At 52.0% G+C, this 18,884-nt stretch overlaps 2 protein-coding genes across 2 annotated transcripts in view; one reads left to right on the forward strand and one right to left on the reverse strand.

The window, feature by feature from the left end:
• The first annotated feature begins 867 nt into the window (after positions 1 to 867).
• LOC128796349 (mesothelin-like protein) lies at positions 868 to 7,940 on the forward strand. Its single transcript, XM_053957886.1, has 13 exons — positions 868 to 1,495; positions 1,900 to 1,931; positions 2,350 to 2,396; positions 2,766 to 2,915; positions 3,011 to 3,101; positions 3,333 to 3,477; positions 4,047 to 4,222; positions 4,399 to 4,557; positions 4,739 to 4,872; positions 5,560 to 5,693; positions 5,839 to 5,939; positions 6,167 to 7,081; positions 7,833 to 7,940. Exons 1-13 carry the CDS (start codon positions 1,450 to 1,452, stop codon positions 7,938 to 7,940), a joined length of 2,238 nt encoding a protein of 745 aa, XP_053813861.1. The 5' UTR covers positions 868 to 1,449.
• Positions 7,941 to 9,508: 1,568 nt separating this feature from the next.
• LOC128796137 (mesothelin-like) overlaps positions 9,509 to 18,884 on the reverse strand; it is a 36,339-nt gene continuing 26,963 nt past the window's right edge. Inside the window, exons 22-28 of the mRNA XM_053957496.1 lie at positions 18,629 to 18,813; positions 15,721 to 15,873; positions 14,732 to 14,865; positions 13,985 to 14,112; positions 13,381 to 13,475; positions 11,052 to 11,241; positions 9,509 to 9,614 (exon numbers count right to left, since the gene is read on the reverse strand). Coding sequence (XP_053813471.1) covers positions 9,520 to 9,614; positions 11,052 to 11,241; positions 13,381 to 13,475; positions 13,985 to 14,112; positions 14,732 to 14,865; positions 15,721 to 15,873; positions 18,629 to 18,813 — 980 coding nt within the window. The 3' untranslated portion in view covers positions 9,509 to 9,519. The remainder of the gene's footprint in view (positions 9,615 to 11,051; positions 11,242 to 13,380; positions 13,476 to 13,984; positions 14,113 to 14,731; positions 14,866 to 15,720; positions 15,874 to 18,628; positions 18,814 to 18,884) is intronic.

Genomic DNA, 18,884 nt, shown 5'->3' on the forward strand with positions numbered 1-18,884 from the left:
CCCTGGGGCTGCAGGACTGGTTGGGGGACGTGGCTGGGGACAGGACATGGCTGTGAGTGACAAACCCCGCTTGACACTGTGCCAGCAGCTCCAGGGACCCTCGGTGAGGGCTGGGACCCTCAAACCTGGCTGAGAGGGGGGTGCAACCCTGCTCCCACCCAGCCACCCTTCCCTTTTCCCGGCATAAACGCTCAGATAAAGTTTGTGCTCACAGCTCCTCCAGGTTGTCATCTCAGAGCCTCGGGAAGGACTTGATTCCTTTGGTCCTGGTCCCCTTCGTGGCACGTCCTTGACAGCATTTTGGAGCATGATCAGGGGAAAAGCTGTAAAAAAGGGAATGGGATTGGCTGTGATCCAGGGAAAAAGGAGAAGTACAGGGGATGCACCTTCCAGAGGCTGAGCCCATCACTGGGGTCTGTTCTGCACCCCAGCTGCCCTATAAAATAACCCCTGAGCAGCTCTACAGCTTTTCCCCTCACCAGCAGCACCTTAATCCCCCTCAGGAGCACAGAAACTCCCAAACCAGAGGCTTTAATTCCTTCTGGGTTCACTTTTGGTTCAGCCGAACCCAGAGCTCAGAGTGACCCATTACGAGAAGTAGGAAACAACCCCAGAGCAAAACCAGGGAGAAGGAAAGGAGCCTGACAAAACAGAGTTGAGAAACTGCCCCCGTCACACCCCGTGTGCGGAGCAACATCCCCACCCCGCACAGATAAAGTGCCGAGCGCTGCCCGGCCCCTGCCCCAGCCCCGTGAGCACCTTCCTGGCCGAATCCTCCCATCCCCGAGCCAAATCCCCCTGGCCAAGGGGGAGGAGAGCAGCTCGGCACAGCCACGGTAGGATTTGGGAGGGAAAAAAATTAGATTTGGGAGGGAAAAAAATTAGATTTAGGAGGGAAAATTCACTGCGTTGAGTTCAAACGGCGATAACGGATTGCTGTGGGCAGCCCCGAGGGAATTTCAGGAGCAGGGATCGATTTTGTATCAGAGGATCCTCCAGAGGGGTGTGGAGGGGTAGGGAAAACCTGCTGGGCTCCCCCACTGCCTTACACTGCATTTCTCCCAGTCTGTGCTGGTGAGGAGTGGGGATGGAGGGGGGCTCTGTCCCTGCAGGACAATTGTGGAGTTTCGTTTAATAACGGGTGGGAAAAGTCCTGTTTTTCTGTTATGTCGGATTTAAAATCTCTCCCGTGGTCGCTGGGGGTCTGTGCAGCGTCACAGAGATGGGGTGGGCACGGTGAGACCCCTGACCCCACAGCTCCAGCCCCAGTGCTGGGTGACAAAATCAGCCCCAGGACCTCCAGTGCTGTCCCCAAGCTCTGACCCCGAGTGTGGAACAGCTCCAGCCCCAGTGTCGGGTTGCAGAATCAGCCCCAGACCTCCAGCAATTCCAAGTGTGGGACACGGCTCTCCGGATCTGCTCCAAGGACGAACCCCCGGCACCAGCAGCATGGTGTGGGCAGCCCCAGCCCTGGCAGCCGTCACCCTCTGCCTCCGTGAGTCACATCCTGTCCCCAAAAACTGCCCTGGGACCCCCAGGCACCCCCTGGCACCAGGGATGCTCCAGCTGTGCTGCTCCTCATCCCAATCCCGCTCGGTTCAGCGCTCCCAGGGCTCTGCCTCCTGCTCCCCTCAGCATCTGCAGGCTTTTCCCAGGGACACATCTTCCCAGATTTCCCGGGATGGATTTACCCCTTTTTGTTTTTCACACCCTCCTGGAGGGAGCCGGGGGTGCTCGGGCTGGGGGCTGCTCTCTTCACAGTGCTGCAGCATTTCCTAAACATGAAATCAGCAAAGGAAAGGCTCTTCCCAGACTTCAAACCTGGAGCTGCTTAGAACAACCCCGACGAGCCGTTCACAATCCAGGGATGTTTCCTAACCTGCTCCTGCTTCCTTGCAGGTGCCTCCACGGACCCGGTGAAAGCCACAGCGGTGAGTCCCTGCCGGCTCTGCTGGCTCCCACCGTGCCAGGGCTTTCCCAAAATTCCCCAGCTGGCGCTGGAGGTGCCACCACTCCCGCCGTGGTCCGCTCCAGGGCGGCACAGCCACCACCTCCCTGCTGTCCCCCTGCGCAGAGCGTGTCCTTGTCCCATCCCTCACCTCCATGCCCTGCTCCCAAACCCAGCTCCAGGCAAGCAGGGACAGACCCACCCGAGTGTCCCCGCTCCTGAGAGTGGCTGTGATGGCTTTTGTCCCCACAAGTAGCCCAGGGGCTGCTGCAGCTCCTGCCTGTTCCCGTGGAGCCCCTGCTGGGCTGGGTGCTCCAGCTGGGTCAGATCCCATTCCCTGCATCTCAGATCCCTTCTTCCCTTCTCTTACCGGGGCTGAGCATCCCCCATCCTCTCCCCAGGCTGCCCTGATTATTGGAGCCGTCCTGTCCAACGCTGAGCATCCCCAGTAAGTGCCAGCCCCGGCGGGGGCTCTGGGGGTCGGGGGGGTGTCCCGGGGTGTCCGGCAGGGTGAATTTGCGTTTTTGCCACCTCTGCTGCTGTGCCGGGTCACTGAGGCAGGGAGGATTTACGGCCCTGTGCAGCCGGCTCCGTGCTGGGATTCCAGCGGGCTGGGCTCCTGCAGAAACACAAACACCGAGAATTCTGCTTCCTCCACGCGGCTGCAGCGGGAGCCTCGCCCCGGCTGAAACCCGGGCGCTGCTGTTTCCTCCCGCACCCAAACCCCGGGATACGGGGGCACCCACCCGGCCGTGGGGATGGCAGCACCCTGGCACTGATTTTAGGGGACATTTTTCATGACACCCCACGTGTACAGCCTCGGGGCGCTGGTGTGTGACCTGGAGCCGGGCACCATCCTGGCCTCGGATCCCAACATCCTGGACAAGCTGAAGCTCTGCCCGGCGCTGACAGGGGCACAGCAGGATGCCCTCAATGCCCTGCTCCTCTCGGGGGACACAGCGTACGGGTGAGGAGCCTTCCTGCTCCTGGAAGGGTGGGCGGCGGGCAGGAGGGGTGGGGATCCACGGGGATGCTGAGCCGGTCCTGCTCCTGCCGCCGCAGGGATCCTTCAAGCTGGGACCTACAGACTCTGCAAGATTTGGGGCCGCTCGTGCTGGCGTTGGACCAGACCACGCTGAGTTTGGTGGCCGAGGTAAGGTCCCTCCTGGCGGGGAGATGACCATCAGGCAGGTCAGCTCCGAGGCTGGGTGACACAGGATCCTGTGCCCCCGGTCCCAGCACCCTGTGTCGCTGTGCCCCCGGTCCCAGCACCCTGTGCCCCCGGTCCCAGCACCCTGTGTCGCTGTGCCCCCGGTCCCAGCACCCTGTGCCCCCCAGTCCCAGCACCCCGTGCCCCCGGTCCCAGCACCCCGTGCCCCCGCAGGCAGCACGGGAGGATTTCAGGAGGAGCATCGCGGCCGCCTACATCAGCCAGGGACATTCCCAGCGGGAGAAATCCCTGATCCTCCTCAGGGCGCTTGCAGCAGCATCAGCTGCCTCCCAGCCCAGGCTGCAGCGCAGCGCGGACCGTGAGTGTTTCCCCTCCCTCCGGCCGGTCCAGAGCGCTGGGAGGGGACAATGCCCCGGGGCTGGAAGGATCTGGGAGCTCCCGGCTGGACCAGGCAGAAATCTGGGATTCCCATAAACCGGGGAAGTGTCCTTGAAGCACAGGCGGGGTTTGCTCTTACCTGGGAGCAGGGATGTGGCGGCAGCACTCAGGAAGGAGCTGGGACAGGGGGACAGTCCCCAGGCAGGGCCAGCGCCAGGGCAGGACGCTGCAAGAGCAGAGGATGCTCGAGTAGGGGACATGGAGCAGTTTGAGCTGCCTTTAATAGGACAAAGCACAAGTGGGCTGCAAAACATCACCAGGTTCTTCTGGAATGACTTTAGGGAGTGACAGCAAATGAGGCACCTCCGTGGACTGGGGACCAGGAGATGGAAGCAGGACCCACCGTGGCTTGAGCCATGTTTTTGTGATTCCCTGTCCTTCACCAGGGCTCTTCCAAGGGGCTCTGAGCCCTGTGGCAGGAGCAGGGCCAGGTGGGAAGGGGACACACGGGACACACACCTTCTGCCTGACACAATTCCTTGTCCTCAGGCTGCCCGTACGGGCCCATCACCGCCGGAAACATCGATGACATCTTCATCTACCTCTCCCCTGACCAGCTTGACCAGTGCCTGAGCAATGATGTGCTAATAGAAAACCTGGAGGCTGTGCTGGAACTGCCAATCACCACAGACGCTTCCCGGGTCCTGAAAAAAAAGGTGGATGAGGTAAGGGGTGGCACAGGACAGGAACCCCCCAGCAGCACGGGCCAAGCCGGCACGGGCAGGGAACAGGGATCAGTGGGCACAGGGATGAAGGTGCCCAGGTGGGTCCTTTGCATTCATTCCTGCCCTATTTTCCCTTCCCTCGCCCTCTTTCCTGCCCCACGGGCCGGGCCCCACAGTTTTTCCAGGGGTCAGGGATCCCGGAGCAGCAGCTGAGGCGCCTGGGGGTGCTGTCCCGCCTGTACACGGAGGAGGAGATCAGCCAGTGGTCGGTGACATCCAGTGACACCCTCTCAGCCCTGCTCAGCTCCTCGGGGGGAGAGTGGAATGATTCCCAGGTAAGTCCATGGCAGCAGAAGGGGATGGGTGATGAGGAACCCAAACTGGGACTGCTCCTGTCCCAGCCCAGCTCAGGGTGGAGGCATTGTGGGGTTTTTTTGGGGGTTGGCAGCACTGCCATCCTTACCAGGAGCACCTCCCATCCCTGCCTGTGCCTTCCACGTGCCCTGTGTCCCTCAGGTGCAGCAGCTGCTCAGCAGGTACCTGGCCCTGGGGGGCTCCTTGACGGGGCCCCTGCTCCAGGAAATCGGAGGCAAGCACCTGTGCAACCTGCAGGAGGAGCAGATCCAGCAGATCCCTGCTGGAGCCATCGGGTGAGCCGCTTTTTGGGGCTGCTGCTCAGCCCTGAGAGGCTCCAGGGCTCTGGGGAGGTGGGATGGAAGAGCCCCAGCTCTGCTGTGGATGTCCCCACTCCCAATCAGAACAGTGGGAGGGCCGTGTCCCAATCCCAGATCCTACCTGAGCTCCAGGAGCATGAGCAGGGATATCCTGCTCATCCCTTCCAGCCACCAGAACAATTAATCTGCAATTTGGGGTGCTGCTGGTGCCTGGAGAGGCTGCCTGGAACAGAGGCTGGGCAGAGTTCAAGAATAAAGCAGGGATTTATGAAAAGGCCTTCAAAGGATGCACCTTGGGCAGTACAAGGGCCTGGCCAAGGCTCCACCCAAGATGGACCCTGGCTCAGGAGTTTTCACACTTTTCTAAGTTTTGTTCCATTTGCACACTGGGGTTCAGTGTCCAATTGCAGCTCAGGTGCTGCAGTCCCACCCTCCCAGGCTGCTCTCCTCCATTCCCTGCTGTTTGCACTTCTTGGGGCTGAAGCTGCAGCCGTGTCCTTGGTTCTGGGGCTGGAAAAGGATTGTTCTGTGTGCCTGAGCTGTGAGGAGAACTTGCTGACCCTTCAAATGGAGTTGAGAGTTATAAACCAATGCAGTCCCGAATCTGGAAACCATGAAAGCTCCAACTTAAGGCATCGCTGCTGACCTGTGCCCCCCTTCCAGGACTGCTGGGCAGTTGAACATCTCTTCATGCTCCCAAACCAAGAAGGATCAGCTCTATGGGAAGGCCCGGGAGGCCTTTGCCAGCCTGGCCAGCACCCCCAGCCACTATTACTGCCAGATCCAGCCATACCTGGGTAGGTGCTTCCCCTCCACCCTCCCTCCTACCACCAGGTTCGGGGTCTCTCCTCAGTCACAGACAGGTCTGGCAGTCTCCAGAACCTCCCCAGAAGTGCTGGAAGGGTTTGCACATCTCCACGTGTCCCCTGGGCTCTCTTTAAGGTGGAGCTCCGGCAGAGGATCTGAAGGACTTGGCTAATGCTGGCGTGGCCATAAACATGGATCTGAGCACCTTCCTCGCCCTAAATCCTGAGGAATTGCAGGTACAGCCCTGGGGTGCTGCTGTCCCTGTCCCCAGGGAAGGGCAGGGCTGGCTGAGGGCTGAGCAAGGGCGGGGGCTGAGGTCAGAGCCCAACCAAATCACCAATTCTCCACTTTCTCACCTTTATAAATGTCCTTTAGGAAGTTTTAGGTGCTCTGCAGCCCTGCTAGCAAAGCATCCGGGGGCTGTGAGGCTGAAGGAAGGGGGTGCTGTGTGTGTGTGTTGCAGAAACTCAGCGTCACCGACGTGAAACGTTTGCTGGGGGAAAACCTCCGAGAGCTGAGGAAGGCCGAGCACGAGCCCTCGGTGGTGAGCTGGGTGCAGCAGCAATTCCAGCAGGAGCTGGACTGCGTGCTGGGGATCGGCCTGCAGGGAGGGCGGCCCGAGCCCACGGGGACAGCCAGCCCTGCTGTCACCAGCCCGGCCGGCGTCACCTCCACGGCCACTGTCACTTCTCCTCACCCCACCACCTCAGCCAATGTCACCTCCACGGCCACTGTCCCCACCTCTCCTCACCCTGCCACCTCAGCCAGTGTCACGCCTGTGCCCACCACACTCCCCACTGTCCCCAGCACCTCGGCCAGTGTCACCTCCATGGCCATTGTCACCACCTCTCCTCACCCCAGCACCTCGACCAGTGTCACCTCCACGGCCACTGTCCCCACCCCTCCTCAGCCCTCGGCCAGTGTCCCTGTCCCCACCCCCACTGCCATTAGCAGCCACTCGACCCCTCAGCCGAGCACGGTCCCCCCCAGGACCCCCACCTCGAGCACTCTGAGCCCAACCCCCCCAGGCACCCCCCCCCACACTGGGGGTCCCACTGTGCCCCCTGTCCCCACTGCCACCCCCACTGCCCGTCCCGCTGCGACCAGCGCAGCGCCCTGCTCCACCCACCGGGCTCCCACCACAGACAGAGCCACCGCCCCCGCTGTCACCCTCCTCAGCACCCTCCTGGCCACCAGCAGCCCCAGTGCCACCCCAGTCCCTGCTGTCACCTCCAGGGCCACCACCAGCACTAGCCTTGGCACTAGCCTGGCTGGTACCACCCACAGCACTGTCACCACTGTCCCCAGCTCCTCCTCTGCTCCCACTGCCACCCACAGCACTGTCACCAGTGTCCCCAATTCCACCTCTGCTTCTACTGTCACCCCCATTCCCAAACCCTCCTGTGCTCACACTGTCACCACTGTCCCCAACCCCTCCTCTGCTCCCACTGCCACCCACAGCACTGTCACCACTGTCCCTAACCCTTCCTCTGCTCCCACTGCCACCCACCACACTGTCACCACTGTCCCAAACCCCACCTCTGCTCCCACTGCCACCCACCACACTGTCACCACTGTCCCAAACCCCACCTCTGCTCCCACTGCCACCCACCACACTGTCACCACTGTCCCAAACCCCACCTCTGCTCCCACTGCCACCCACAGCACTGTCACCACTGTCCCCAATTCCACCTCTGCTTCTACTGTCACCCCCATTCCCAAACCCTCCTGTGCTCACACTGTCACCACTGTCCCCAACCCCTCCTCTGCTCCCACAGCCACCCACAGCACTGTCACCACTGCCCTTAACCCTTCCTCTACTCCCACTGCCACCCATAGTACTGTCACCACTGTCCTCAGTTCCACCTCTGCTCCCACTGCCACCCACAGCACTGTCACCAGTGTCCCCAGTTCCACCTCTTCTCCCACTGCCACCCCTGTCCCTCACTCCCCCTCTGCCCCAGCTGCCACCCCAGCCCCAATTCCCAGCTCCACCCCAATCCCCAGCTCCACCATCCCCACCCAAACGAGCCTCGGCTCCTCCACGGCCGTGCCGTGCCAGCCCAGCTCCCCTCCGGGCCCTCCCAGCCCTCCCTCCAGCCCCACACCGACACCTGGGAACGTTCCAGAGCCACCACAGCCGACCTCCAACGGCCACATCAACCTGCAGCCTGCGCCTGGTGAGCTGGGAACGTTGGGAAAGGCTTGGCAATGCCGGGCAGGACAAAGTTGGCTGATCCCTCTGGTTCCCGGTGGGATTTGGGGCTGGGGGACAGGTGGGGACGTGGCCCTGGGGCTGCCCTCACGCTCTCAGGTGCACTTCAAGGTGTCTCATCACCTCCTGAGCACACAGCCCTCCGCAGGGAGCTGGAGAATCCCATTCCCTGTGTTCTCCCTGCAGGATCGGGATGCAGGCTCTGCTCCTGCCTCGCTCTCCTGCTGGCAGCCACCACGGGGAACGTTCTGCTGGGGGGGCTGCTCTGAGCACGCCCCTCCCTCCATCCCCCTGGGACTGCGCCGGGCAATTCCCTGCTGGACAGCAGAACCCCAGGCAAGGGAAGAGAATTCGTCCACGTTCGATGCCAGCACAGGATTTGGTTCTTTCTGAGGCTGGGCAGAGAAGGAGGACAGATTTTTTCCAGCCCGGAGAAGCCTCACAGGTCCTTACTAGAGATTTACTCCCTGTAGTACAACCAGCAGTGATGCTGACTGCTCTGCCAAGGCAAGAACACCAGGCCCAGCTCTTCCAGGGATTTCCTGTCCATCCCATCCCACTGGGATCTGCTAAACAGTGGGAAAACTCAGGGATTTGAGTCACTGGTGGCCCCGCACCGCAGCTGAGCCATGCCCAAAAATCCTATTCCACTTTTCTCACGAGCTGCTTTTTGATCAAGGTTTGTTCAAACCACACACAGACTCTCATGGCATGATTAGCTGGAGATAATTAATCTTGATTACTGCTCAGTGCTATACAATAAAACATCAATCAGCTGTTTTTTCCTAATCCAGCATGTCCTTTGAGGTGTTTATTAGTGCTTTGTGGGGAAGCTTTTCCAGCATAAATCCAAAATCTGCAGAGAAGGACAGACCTGCTCCCTCTCTAGAAAGCTCAGACAGTGAAGATTTATAAGATATTAAATATATAAATCCCTTTTTCCCTCCCAGACTCTCCTCCTGGACGAAAGGGGGATGTCAGGAGCTGGATACAGGTTTTACTGAGAGTTGGGTTTTTTGACAGATATTTCCAATGAGTAGGGAAAAAAAATGGAAAACCTTGTACAAAGTTCCTTTCCTCCATCCTAAATGTTGAACAGCCAACCCCAAGGAACAGGAACAGGCAGATCCTGGGATTCTGAGCCTTAATTTGGGGGGATTCCTGCAGACAGGAAGGTGAGGGCAGCCTCAAGGAAGAGCAGACACTCATCAGTTTGCTTCTGGCATTTTTACTCAGTTCCAGGATTTATTTACAAGCAGCTGGAAAACTTCACTCCCACCCTGAGGTCTTGGCAGTGTCACGAGGTCGGGCTCTGAGAAATGTCATTTTTAACCTGTAGAACTCACCCTTAAACCCAGCAGTAAGATGGGGCTTAGCAGTGGTTTGGGGCTGAGCTGGGCTTGGCTGTCTCAAAGGTAAAGATCCTCCGCCAAAGAGTCTGGAATCTTCCCTTCAGACACAACTGGGTTTTTTTTTTTCCAAGTGATTTGAAAGCCGAAAGTACCTAAAAGTGAGTCCTGGGCTGATCCCAGCTGCCTGGAGCTGTGGGCACTCCTCAGGCCAGGTCTCAGAGCAGGTCACAGGCTCGCGGGAGGAGATGGTCAAGACAGGATGGACACCATGAGGAAACTGAGGAACAGGGCAGGCAGGAGGTGGAACACCATGGCCACGGTCCCCAGAGGGGCTGAGGACGGTGCTGCAGGACAAAGAGGGCATCAGAGCAGAGAATCAGTGACTGAACCGTGGGAAATGGATTTACAGACATAAAATTTGTTTGAGATAAGAAATGCTGACTTAGAAATGCCATGGAATGAGACAGGCATTGTTGTGAGAGAGAAATGGAAGTGGGGACAAGTTTCAAAGGGTGGCCTTGCAAATGAGACTGGATACTTCAGAGAAATAGAGCTGTGGAAGATGCATTGGAGTAGCACCCACGAGGGGTAATTTTTAGATTATTAACTTTAAGGCATTTACAGCAGAGTGTAGCAAAAGCTGATAGGCCAAGAAAAGCTTATAATAGAATTAAGAAATATTCAGCTTCTGATTGTGATGGCGTGAATTATAACATCTGTATGGTCTCACCCTTCACGAGAGACTGAAAATGGAATAGAAGTTTTTAAAACACCTCTCAGTTACCCCATCTCTAAGTCAGAAAACAACTTAATCCAACAACTGAACCTCCATGGGGAAAACATCCCTCCGTACCCCCTCATGGGATTCTCTTTGCCTGTCTAACCACGGCAAGCACCAAGCTGAGTTTGGGGCTGGAACTGGAGGATCCTCAAGTCTCCTTCAACCCAAACCACTGTGATTCTGCCTCTAAGCCCAAACCCAGCACCCCCGAGGAGGAAGGCCTGGAGGTGCTCACTCAGCAGGGATGCTCCCAGTGGGATGCCAGGATTGCTCCTCACTTCTTGGGGTCTGGTTATCGAGGAGACCCCGAGAGTGTCAAAGTCCTCGTTTCCCAGCCCGAGCAGCCAAAGAAGTCTGAATGTGTAGGATCAGCTTCTCAAGGTCGTTTATTTTCCCTTATCTAGAACATTCTTTCTCTGACCTGCTGAGCTCTGTCCAGAGCATTCTGTCTGCTCTCAGGGCAGTGTTCACATTTTATACCCAAACCTCCGTGTGCCATGGTTACAATAACGTGCCAATGTCTGTCATTGATGTTGGACAGTGTGTCTGTGCCTTAAACCAACAGAAAAGTGTCACCAGCACAGCAGGACATGGAGGGCAAGGAGAAGGAGAAGAAGGTCAGGACACGCCCAAATCCCAACATCTTGTCCCTGGAACCCCATTCTAAAAAGCCCCAAAATTCCACTTTTCCACCCTGTGTTAATCCAACTACCACACCACTCAAACCCTTGTGGTTTGTGATTCCTCACACAAAGTTGGCAGCTTTTTCCCACTAAAATGGAAGCCACAGGTGTTTTTGACTCTGTGCCAAGGTCCCCGAGCCCCTGCCAGGGTGTGGAGCCAGCCAGGGCAGCCAGAGGGATGTGCTGGGCTCCAGAATTTTCGCTCTGGCCCCAGAATTTCCCCTGCAGGCTCCTCAGCAGAGCCGCCCCACTTCCAATCCTTTCTGCAACCCCCAAAAGAAACCGTCGAACCCCAAGCGCCAGGGCCCCAGAAGTACCTGGGAATTTGGGGGTGACGAGGTTGATGTAGCCCTCCTGCACGCCCCCCGTGAGCCCGATGTGGAGCGCGTCCAGCTCCGGCTGCTGCTGCAGCGCGATCCAGTCGCGCACGGGAGCGCGGCGCTGCCAGCGCGCCAGCTCGGGCAGGTGCACGCCCAGCAGCCCCTGCACCTCCCGGGGCGTCAGCACCTAGGAGAGAAAAGCCAGATGGATCCAACAATAATAATTAATGGGAGGGAAAAAAAAAAAAAAAAAAAAAAAAAAAAAAAAAAAAAAAAAAAAAAAAAAAAAAGCCAAATGGATCCAGAAGTGGAGGCAAATGGATCCCAATGGATCCAAATGAAGCCAAATGGATCAAAAAATGGAGCCAAATGGATCCAAAAATATCCAAAAAAATAATAACTAAAAAAAGCCAAAAGGATCCAAAAATATAAAAAAAAAAATTAATAATAAAAAGCCAAATGGATCCAAAAATGGATCCAAATGAAGCCAGATGGATCAAAAAATGGAGCCAAATGGATCAAAAAATGGATCAAAAATGGATCCAAATGGATCCAAATGGATCCAAAAATGGAGCCAAATGGACCCAAATGAAGCCAAATGGATCTAAAAATATACATATATTTTAAAAATGGATCCAAATGGATCAAAAAATGGATCCAAATGGATCCAAATGAAGCCAAATGGATCCAAATGAAGTAAAATGGATCCAAATGAAGCCAAATGGATCAAAAAAAAAAAAAAAAAAAAAAAAAAAAAAGCCAAATGGATCCAAATGGATCCAAATGAAGCCAAACGGATCCAAAAATATTAAAAAAAAAAAAAAGCCCATTCACAGGTGTTTATAGACCTCGTGTTGGAGATAGAAATGAGCAAAAAAAAGTTTAATATATTCATTAAAAAGTGATAGAAAATTAATCAATATGTAATATTAAATATATAGTAATATTAAATATATATAAATTTATAAATGTTATATATATAATATAATACGAGTAACAACATTTTTATACTCTTAAATCTATATTTAATATAATTTTATATCTTAATTAAATCTTGGTTTATTTTTCTGTTTTATTTTTTATATAAATTTGTTTTAATTTTGTAGTGGTTTAGTTTGTTATAAATTTTGTTATATATATATATATATATAACAATTTTAGTTTGTTATATAATTTTGTTATAAATTTGTTTTAATTGTGTAGTGGTTTTAGTTTGTTAACGTTGAGATTTCGTTGATTTTGAGATTTCTTGGTTAATGCACGAAATAGCCTGGTGGGTTTTAGTGTTGGTTAATTCTTAGTGCACCCCTTGTGAGAGAAAGGTAAAGCAGGTTTCAAATGTTAGAAGGGCATAAAGAAAAAAAATTGTTAACAGTAACTAGAAGAAAGAGTCAAAAGAACTAGAATAAAACTTTTAGAATACTTTTCTTTTTCTTAGAATTTTTTTCCTCACTGACAATGTAAAAAAATAATACTTAAAATTTCAGTTTACTACTCCTAGAACAGTCTTTTTTTAGTTTACTTAGGGAGAGAAATTGATATATTATTTTATATCTTAATAAGATATCTTCATTTTCTATCTTAAGAAGTCAATACCTTCATTTATAAGGGTTTTATAGAAATACTGTGCTTATTTTTAATTGGTTAGTAATTATGATTGGTTAGCACATAGAGGTGCCAACGTGCTGGTAATTTGTTTTTCTTTTAAGATACTGTTGGTATATTTTTCTTTAACGATTTAGGTGTGAGTAATTGTTGCAGTCAGGATTTTTTTTTTTTTTTTCATGAGAATAAGTTGTTTTTTATCATTATGGGATTCTATTCTTAGGAAAAGTTGGCAGGTTTCTTATGGCTGTTTATTAACCTTGCAATTCGCTTAGCTGAGGGCACAAGACTTCATTTTATAGAGGTTTTTTTTTCTTTTTTTTAAGTTTTTTTTTTTTTTTACCTATATGTAACAGGGTGGGAAGGTTGGGATGGAAAGGACCCCTCTGGAAATTATTTCTGTGGGCAGAAAAAAAAAAAAAAAAAATGTGCTGCACTCAGCTGGGGGTCCCTGGTGGGGTTTCTGCCCAAATTGGTGCCTCTGCCTTGTCTGTGCTCGTGGGCCTGTCCCTGGCACCTCCACTGGCTTTGCCTCCATCCAGGACTCCAATTTCTACTCCTTAAGGAATTTCAGGCCCTTTCTCCACTTTGTGCTGCTCTAACAGAAGGAGTTCTGGGTTTGACGGAATTTGGATGGGAGGATTCCCACCGCTGGGCAAGAGAGGCAAACCCCAAGCACTCAACACAACAAAATGCAGGGGGTGAAAGGATTCCAGCTCACCATCAGCGAGTCTCTTCTCAAAGTCACAAAGGTGGCCACGTTCATGTTCACGTCGTGCTCGCTGAGAACCTTGAGATCTGCAGCAGGAGCCCCCTCTGGCACCAAAGCAAGGAGAGTATCAAAGCACGGCAGACCCCAAAGGAGCACTCTGCACAAAATCAGGATTTCTCCAAAATCCATTGGGCTGGGGCTGGCAACACACTGAGGTCCAGCTGCAAAACGTGGGGACGCTCCTCCTCCTTTTATTGGCAGTTATTTTGTTGGGCATTAAAAATCCGTGGCCATGCCAGATGAGGGAAAGAAGGGTGAGGGGAATTTGGAAAAATTTTTGGCTTAACAGGGGGAAAAAAAAAAAAAAATTGTGACATGGAAAAGGGATTTGAGATAAATCCCGAGTTCGATTTTCCTTGTGATGGTCTGGAAACAGATTTGGACAATTTAAAGCAGGCAGAGAATATTTTATGCTGGAAAGACAAACTTTTAGCAACCTGACTTTGAAAATTCCCAAATCTTCGATGGATTTTGATACCCATTTATTTTGTGGCTAAGAGTTCTCTTTCCCCACAGCATCCTGTTTGTTTTTTGTTTTTTTTTTTTAACATACCCAGGTAAGGTAAAATCAGCTCATAGTAAGCAGGTAAATGGTGCTGGTCAGAGAAAGCTTCTTTGGCTTTCTGGTACAAGAGGTTCTTCGTCTCCTGGGAACAGGCTGAAGGATTCAGAGAGACCACTCTGCAGGAAAATAAAGATTTAGGGTGAAAATAGCTTTTACATGTTCAACTTTTGCATATTCTGAGTGTTTTTCTGGGTTTCCCTGCACAGCACAGGTGATCCCCAATTCCCAGCTCTATGCAGAGAAGCTGAGAGGAAAAACAACGGCCCAGTCTCCTGCTGAGAATTTCTCCTTCAAGGGATGATGGCTCTGATGGTGCCCAATAAATCCGTAATTACCACTTTGCCAAGTGGTAATTAATTAATTTCATTTCGTTTCACTCAGCCTTGCTGAGGAATTCAAACTGGAAATGCTTAAAAGCCACGAGGATGTGGCACTTGATGGTTTAGTGGTGACCACGGCGGTGGCTGATGATCTGAGAGGCCTTTCCCAGCCTTAAGGACTCAGTAACTCTGTGAAATCCAATTTAATTCACTCTTTTTGCAGACGAAAGCGGGCACAGAGTCAGATTCGCAGCCTGCTGGGCTGAAATAAACAGAGTTTGATTGGAAATCCGAGCCCTGCCCGGCAGGCTCGAAGGTGCTTCCTAAATTCCCTTTCCCTGAGAGCAAAAAAAAAAGGGGAAGGATGGGGAAGGGCTTTTGGAAGAAGCCCAGGACAGCCCGATTTGGGGCTCACCTGAGGCTGGGCGGGTCGATGGCTTTCAGCTGGGTGGCATTCAGCAGGCACACGTACTCGGTGCCAATGGCATCCAGGGCCGTGGCATTCAGGGCATTGCCCAGCTCCACGTAGCGTTTAATTGCTGCTGAGGCCTGGGGAACACAGTTAATTAGGTGAAGTTAATGGCACCAGAAGGTGTGGTTTCACCCCCGGGAAGAAAAGTCTGTATTTGATGCCTACAAAAATGCAACGGAACCATTTCAGATCTGTTCGTGTTGCTGTGAGTTTTGTGGTAGAGATGGAAATGAGATGAGATATTTGGGTTTTTTATGTAGAATAGTTGTTTTTTGTATTGTACACCATTTATATTATTTTGGTATTTTAATTTTTAATTTTATTTATTCTTTTATTTATTTATTTATTTACTTATTTTTATTTATTTATTTGTTTTTATTTATTTATTTATTTGATTTATTCTTTATTCTTTATTCTTTATTACTTATTATTTATTATTATTTTACGGCATACCATTTTTATACGGTATTAGAAGGTGTCGTGTTTGAATTTAATTGGTGTTTAATTGAATTTAATCTAGTGAAACTTAGTTCATTGGTTGGTAAGGGTTATTGTTTATTAAACAATATATGTTATATATTTATATATCTGTTATATGTTTATGGAACTCTTTTATAGGTATGTTTCTATATTTTTAATGGATTTTTATGGGATAAACTTCTTGTTTTATAGGTGTGAACTGTTTTTTTTACAGTAATAGATTGTTGTACTAACTGATTTTTATTCTTGTGTTGTTTCTTTTTTTTTAATGGGAATTTAACAGGTTAGCTTAGAACAGAAAGGCCTGATTTTATGAAGCCTTTCTTTTATAAAGCTTATGCTCGTTGGGCCACCCAAAATTCCAGCACCAGAGATGCTTCAACCACCTGGGAACCCCCTCAGCGAATCCCAAACCAGCCCCCAAAGCCAGGAAAGCAACGCCAAGCCCCTACCAGGGACTCCGAGGGCCGGGGCTGGGTTTTCAGGAATGCAGCCAGCATGTCAGCTGAGCTCAGCTTCCAGCTGGAAATCTCCTCCGGGCTGAGCAGGGGAAGGAACGGGCCCATGCTGGAGAGCACGTTTTCGGGATAACCATCGGGATACCTCTGCGGAGACACCGCGGTTTATGGGGACGGAGCGGGGCTGAGGGAAAGGTGGACTGAGGATTTTAGGGCTGGTTTCATCTCTCAGACAGGGATTGGAGGGAGGATGGAGCCACGTTGCTCTCAGAGGTGCCCTGTGAAAGGCTGAGGGCCAACAGGCCAGGCAAACTCTGATTAGACGTAGAAATAAGAGATAAGAAAGAAGCATTTTCCCAGTAAAGGTGGTGAAAACCTGGGAGAGGAGCTGAGAGACAGTGGATTAACATCCTTGCAGATCCTAAATTCCCCAGGACAAGCCCCTGAGAGATCCCATCACTGGAAATTTGAGCCTCATCCTTGGAGATCCTAAAATCCCCAGGACAAGGCCCCGAGAGATCCCATCAGTGGAAATTCGAGCCCTATCCTTGGAGATCCTAAATTCCCCAGGATAAGGCCCTGAGAGATCCCATCAGTGGAAATTTCTTGGAGATCCTAAATTCCCCAGGACAAGGCCCCTGAGAGATCCCATCAGTGGAAATTTGACTCCTATCCTTGGAGATCCTAAATTCCTCAGGACAAGCCCCTGAGAGATCCCATCAGTGGAAATTTGAGCCTCATCCTTGGAGATCCTAAAATCCCCAGGACAAGGCCCTGAGAGATCCCATCAGTGGAAATTCGAGCCCTATCCTTGGAGATCCTAAATTCCCAGGACAAGCCCCTGAGAGATCCCATCAGTGGAAATTTGAGCCCTATCCTTGGAGATCCTAAATTCCCCAGGACAAGCCCCTGAGAGATCCCATCAGTGGAAATTTGAGCCTCATCCTTGGAGATCCTAAATTCCCCAGGACAAGCCCCTGAGAGATCCCATCAGTGGAAATTTGAGCCCTGTCCTTGGAGATCCTAAATTCCCCAAGACAAGCCCCTGAGAGATCCCATCAGTGGAAATTTGAGCCTCATCCTTGGAGATCCTAAATTCCCCAGGACAAGCCCCTGAGAGATCCCATCACTGGAAATTTGAGCCTCATCCTTGGAGATCCTAAAATCCCCAGGACAAGCCCCTGAGAGATCCCATCAGTGGAAATTTGAGCCTCATCCTTGGAGATCCTAAAATCCCCAGGACAAGCCCCTGAGAGATCCCATCAGTGGAAATTTGAGCCTCATCCTTGGAGATCCTAAAATCCCCAGGACAAGGCCCTGAGAGATCCCATCACTGGAAATTCGAGCCCTATCCTTGGAGATCCTAAATTCCCAGGACAAGCCCCCGAGAGATCCCATCAGTGGAAATTTGAGCCTCATCCTTGGAGATCCTAAATTCCCCAGGACAAGCCCCCGAGAGATCCCATCAGTGGAAATTTCTTGGAGATCCTAAATTCCCCAGGATAAGGCCCCTGAGAGATCCCATCAGTGGAAATTTGACTCCTATCCTTGGAGATCCTAAATTCCCCAGGATAAGGCCCTGAGAGATCCCATCAGTGGAAATTTGAGCCTCATCCTTGGAGATCCTAAAATCCCCAGGACAAGGCCCTGAGAGATCCCATCACTGGAAATTTGAGCCTCATCCTTGGAGATCCTAAATTCCCCAGGACAAGGCCCCTGAGAGATCCCATCAGTGGAAATTTGACTCCTATCCTTGGAGATCCTAAATTCCTCAGGACAAGCCCCTGAGAGATCCCATCAGTGGAAATTTGAGCCTCATCCTTGGAGATCCTAAATTCCCCAGGACAAGGCCCTGAGAGATCCCATCAGTGGAAATTTGAGCCCTATCCTTGGAGATCCTAAATTCCCCAGGACAAGCCCCTGAGAGATCCCATCAGTGGAAATTTGACTCCTATCCTTGGAGATCCTAAAATCCCCAGGACAAGCCCATGAGAGATCCCATCAGTGGAAATTTGAGCCCTGTCCTTGGAGATCCTAAATTCCCCAAGACAAGCCCCCGAGAGATCCCATCAGTGGAAATTTGAGCCTCATCCTTGGAGATCCTAAAATCCCCAGGACAAGGCCCCGAGAGATCCCATCAGTGGAAATTCGAGCCCTATCCTTGGAGATCCTAAATTCCCCAGGATAAGGCCCTGAGAGATCCCATCAGTGGAAATTTCTTGGAGATCCTAAATTCCCCAGGACAAGGCCCCTGAGAGATCCCATCAGTGGAAATTTGACTCCTATCCTTGGAGATCCTAAATTCCTCAGGACAAGCCCCTGAGAGATCCCATCAGTGGAAATTTGAGCCTCATCCTTGGAGATCCTAAATTCCCCAAGACAAGCCCCCGAGAGATCCCATCAGTGGAAATTTGAGCCTCATCCTTGGAGATCCTAAATTCCCCAGGATAAGGCCCTGAGAGATCCCATCAGTGGAAATTTCTTGGAGATCCTAAATTCCCCAGGACAAGGCCCCTGAGAGATCCCATCAGTGGAAATTTGACTCCTATCCTTGGAGATCCTAAATTCCCCAGGATAAGGCCCCGAGAGATCCCATCAGTGGAAATTTGACTCCTATCCTTGGAGATCCTAAATTCCCCAGGACAAGCCCCTGAGAGATCCCATCACTGGAAATTTGAGCCTCATCCTTGGAGATCCTAAATTCCCCAGGACAAGCCCCTGAGAGATCCCATCAGTGGAAATTTGAGCCTCATCCTTAGAGATCCTAAATTCCCCAGGACAAGCCCCTGAGAGATCCCATCAGTGGAAATTTGACTCCTATCCTTGGAGATCCTAAAATCCCCAGGACAAGCCCATGAGAGATCCCATCAGTGGAAATTGGACATTTTTGGGCTGGAATTACCTCTTCCAGGTATTCCTTCAGCACAGCCAGCTGGGGGTTGCTGAAGGGGTAGGTGAGGACCTGGGAGAGGTGATTTTCCAGGGAGGAATTCCGGAGGCAGGCGCGCAGCTGCTCGGGGGTGTAGTAGGCAGGCATCAGCTCATCGTTCAGAATTGTCTCTGTTATCTCCAGCTCAGCTGGGCAACCTGCTGAAGCCATGGCAAACTCAGGGTTCAGTTAAATCCTTTGGCTCCAAGCTTTGGGCCCCAGAGTCATT

Source organism: Vidua chalybeata, chromosome 16 (genome assembly GCF_026979565.1).
Source record: "Vidua chalybeata isolate OUT-0048 chromosome 16, bVidCha1 merged haplotype, whole genome shotgun sequence".
Classification (NCBI taxonomy): Eukaryota; Metazoa; Chordata; class Aves; order Passeriformes; family Viduidae; genus Vidua; species Vidua chalybeata.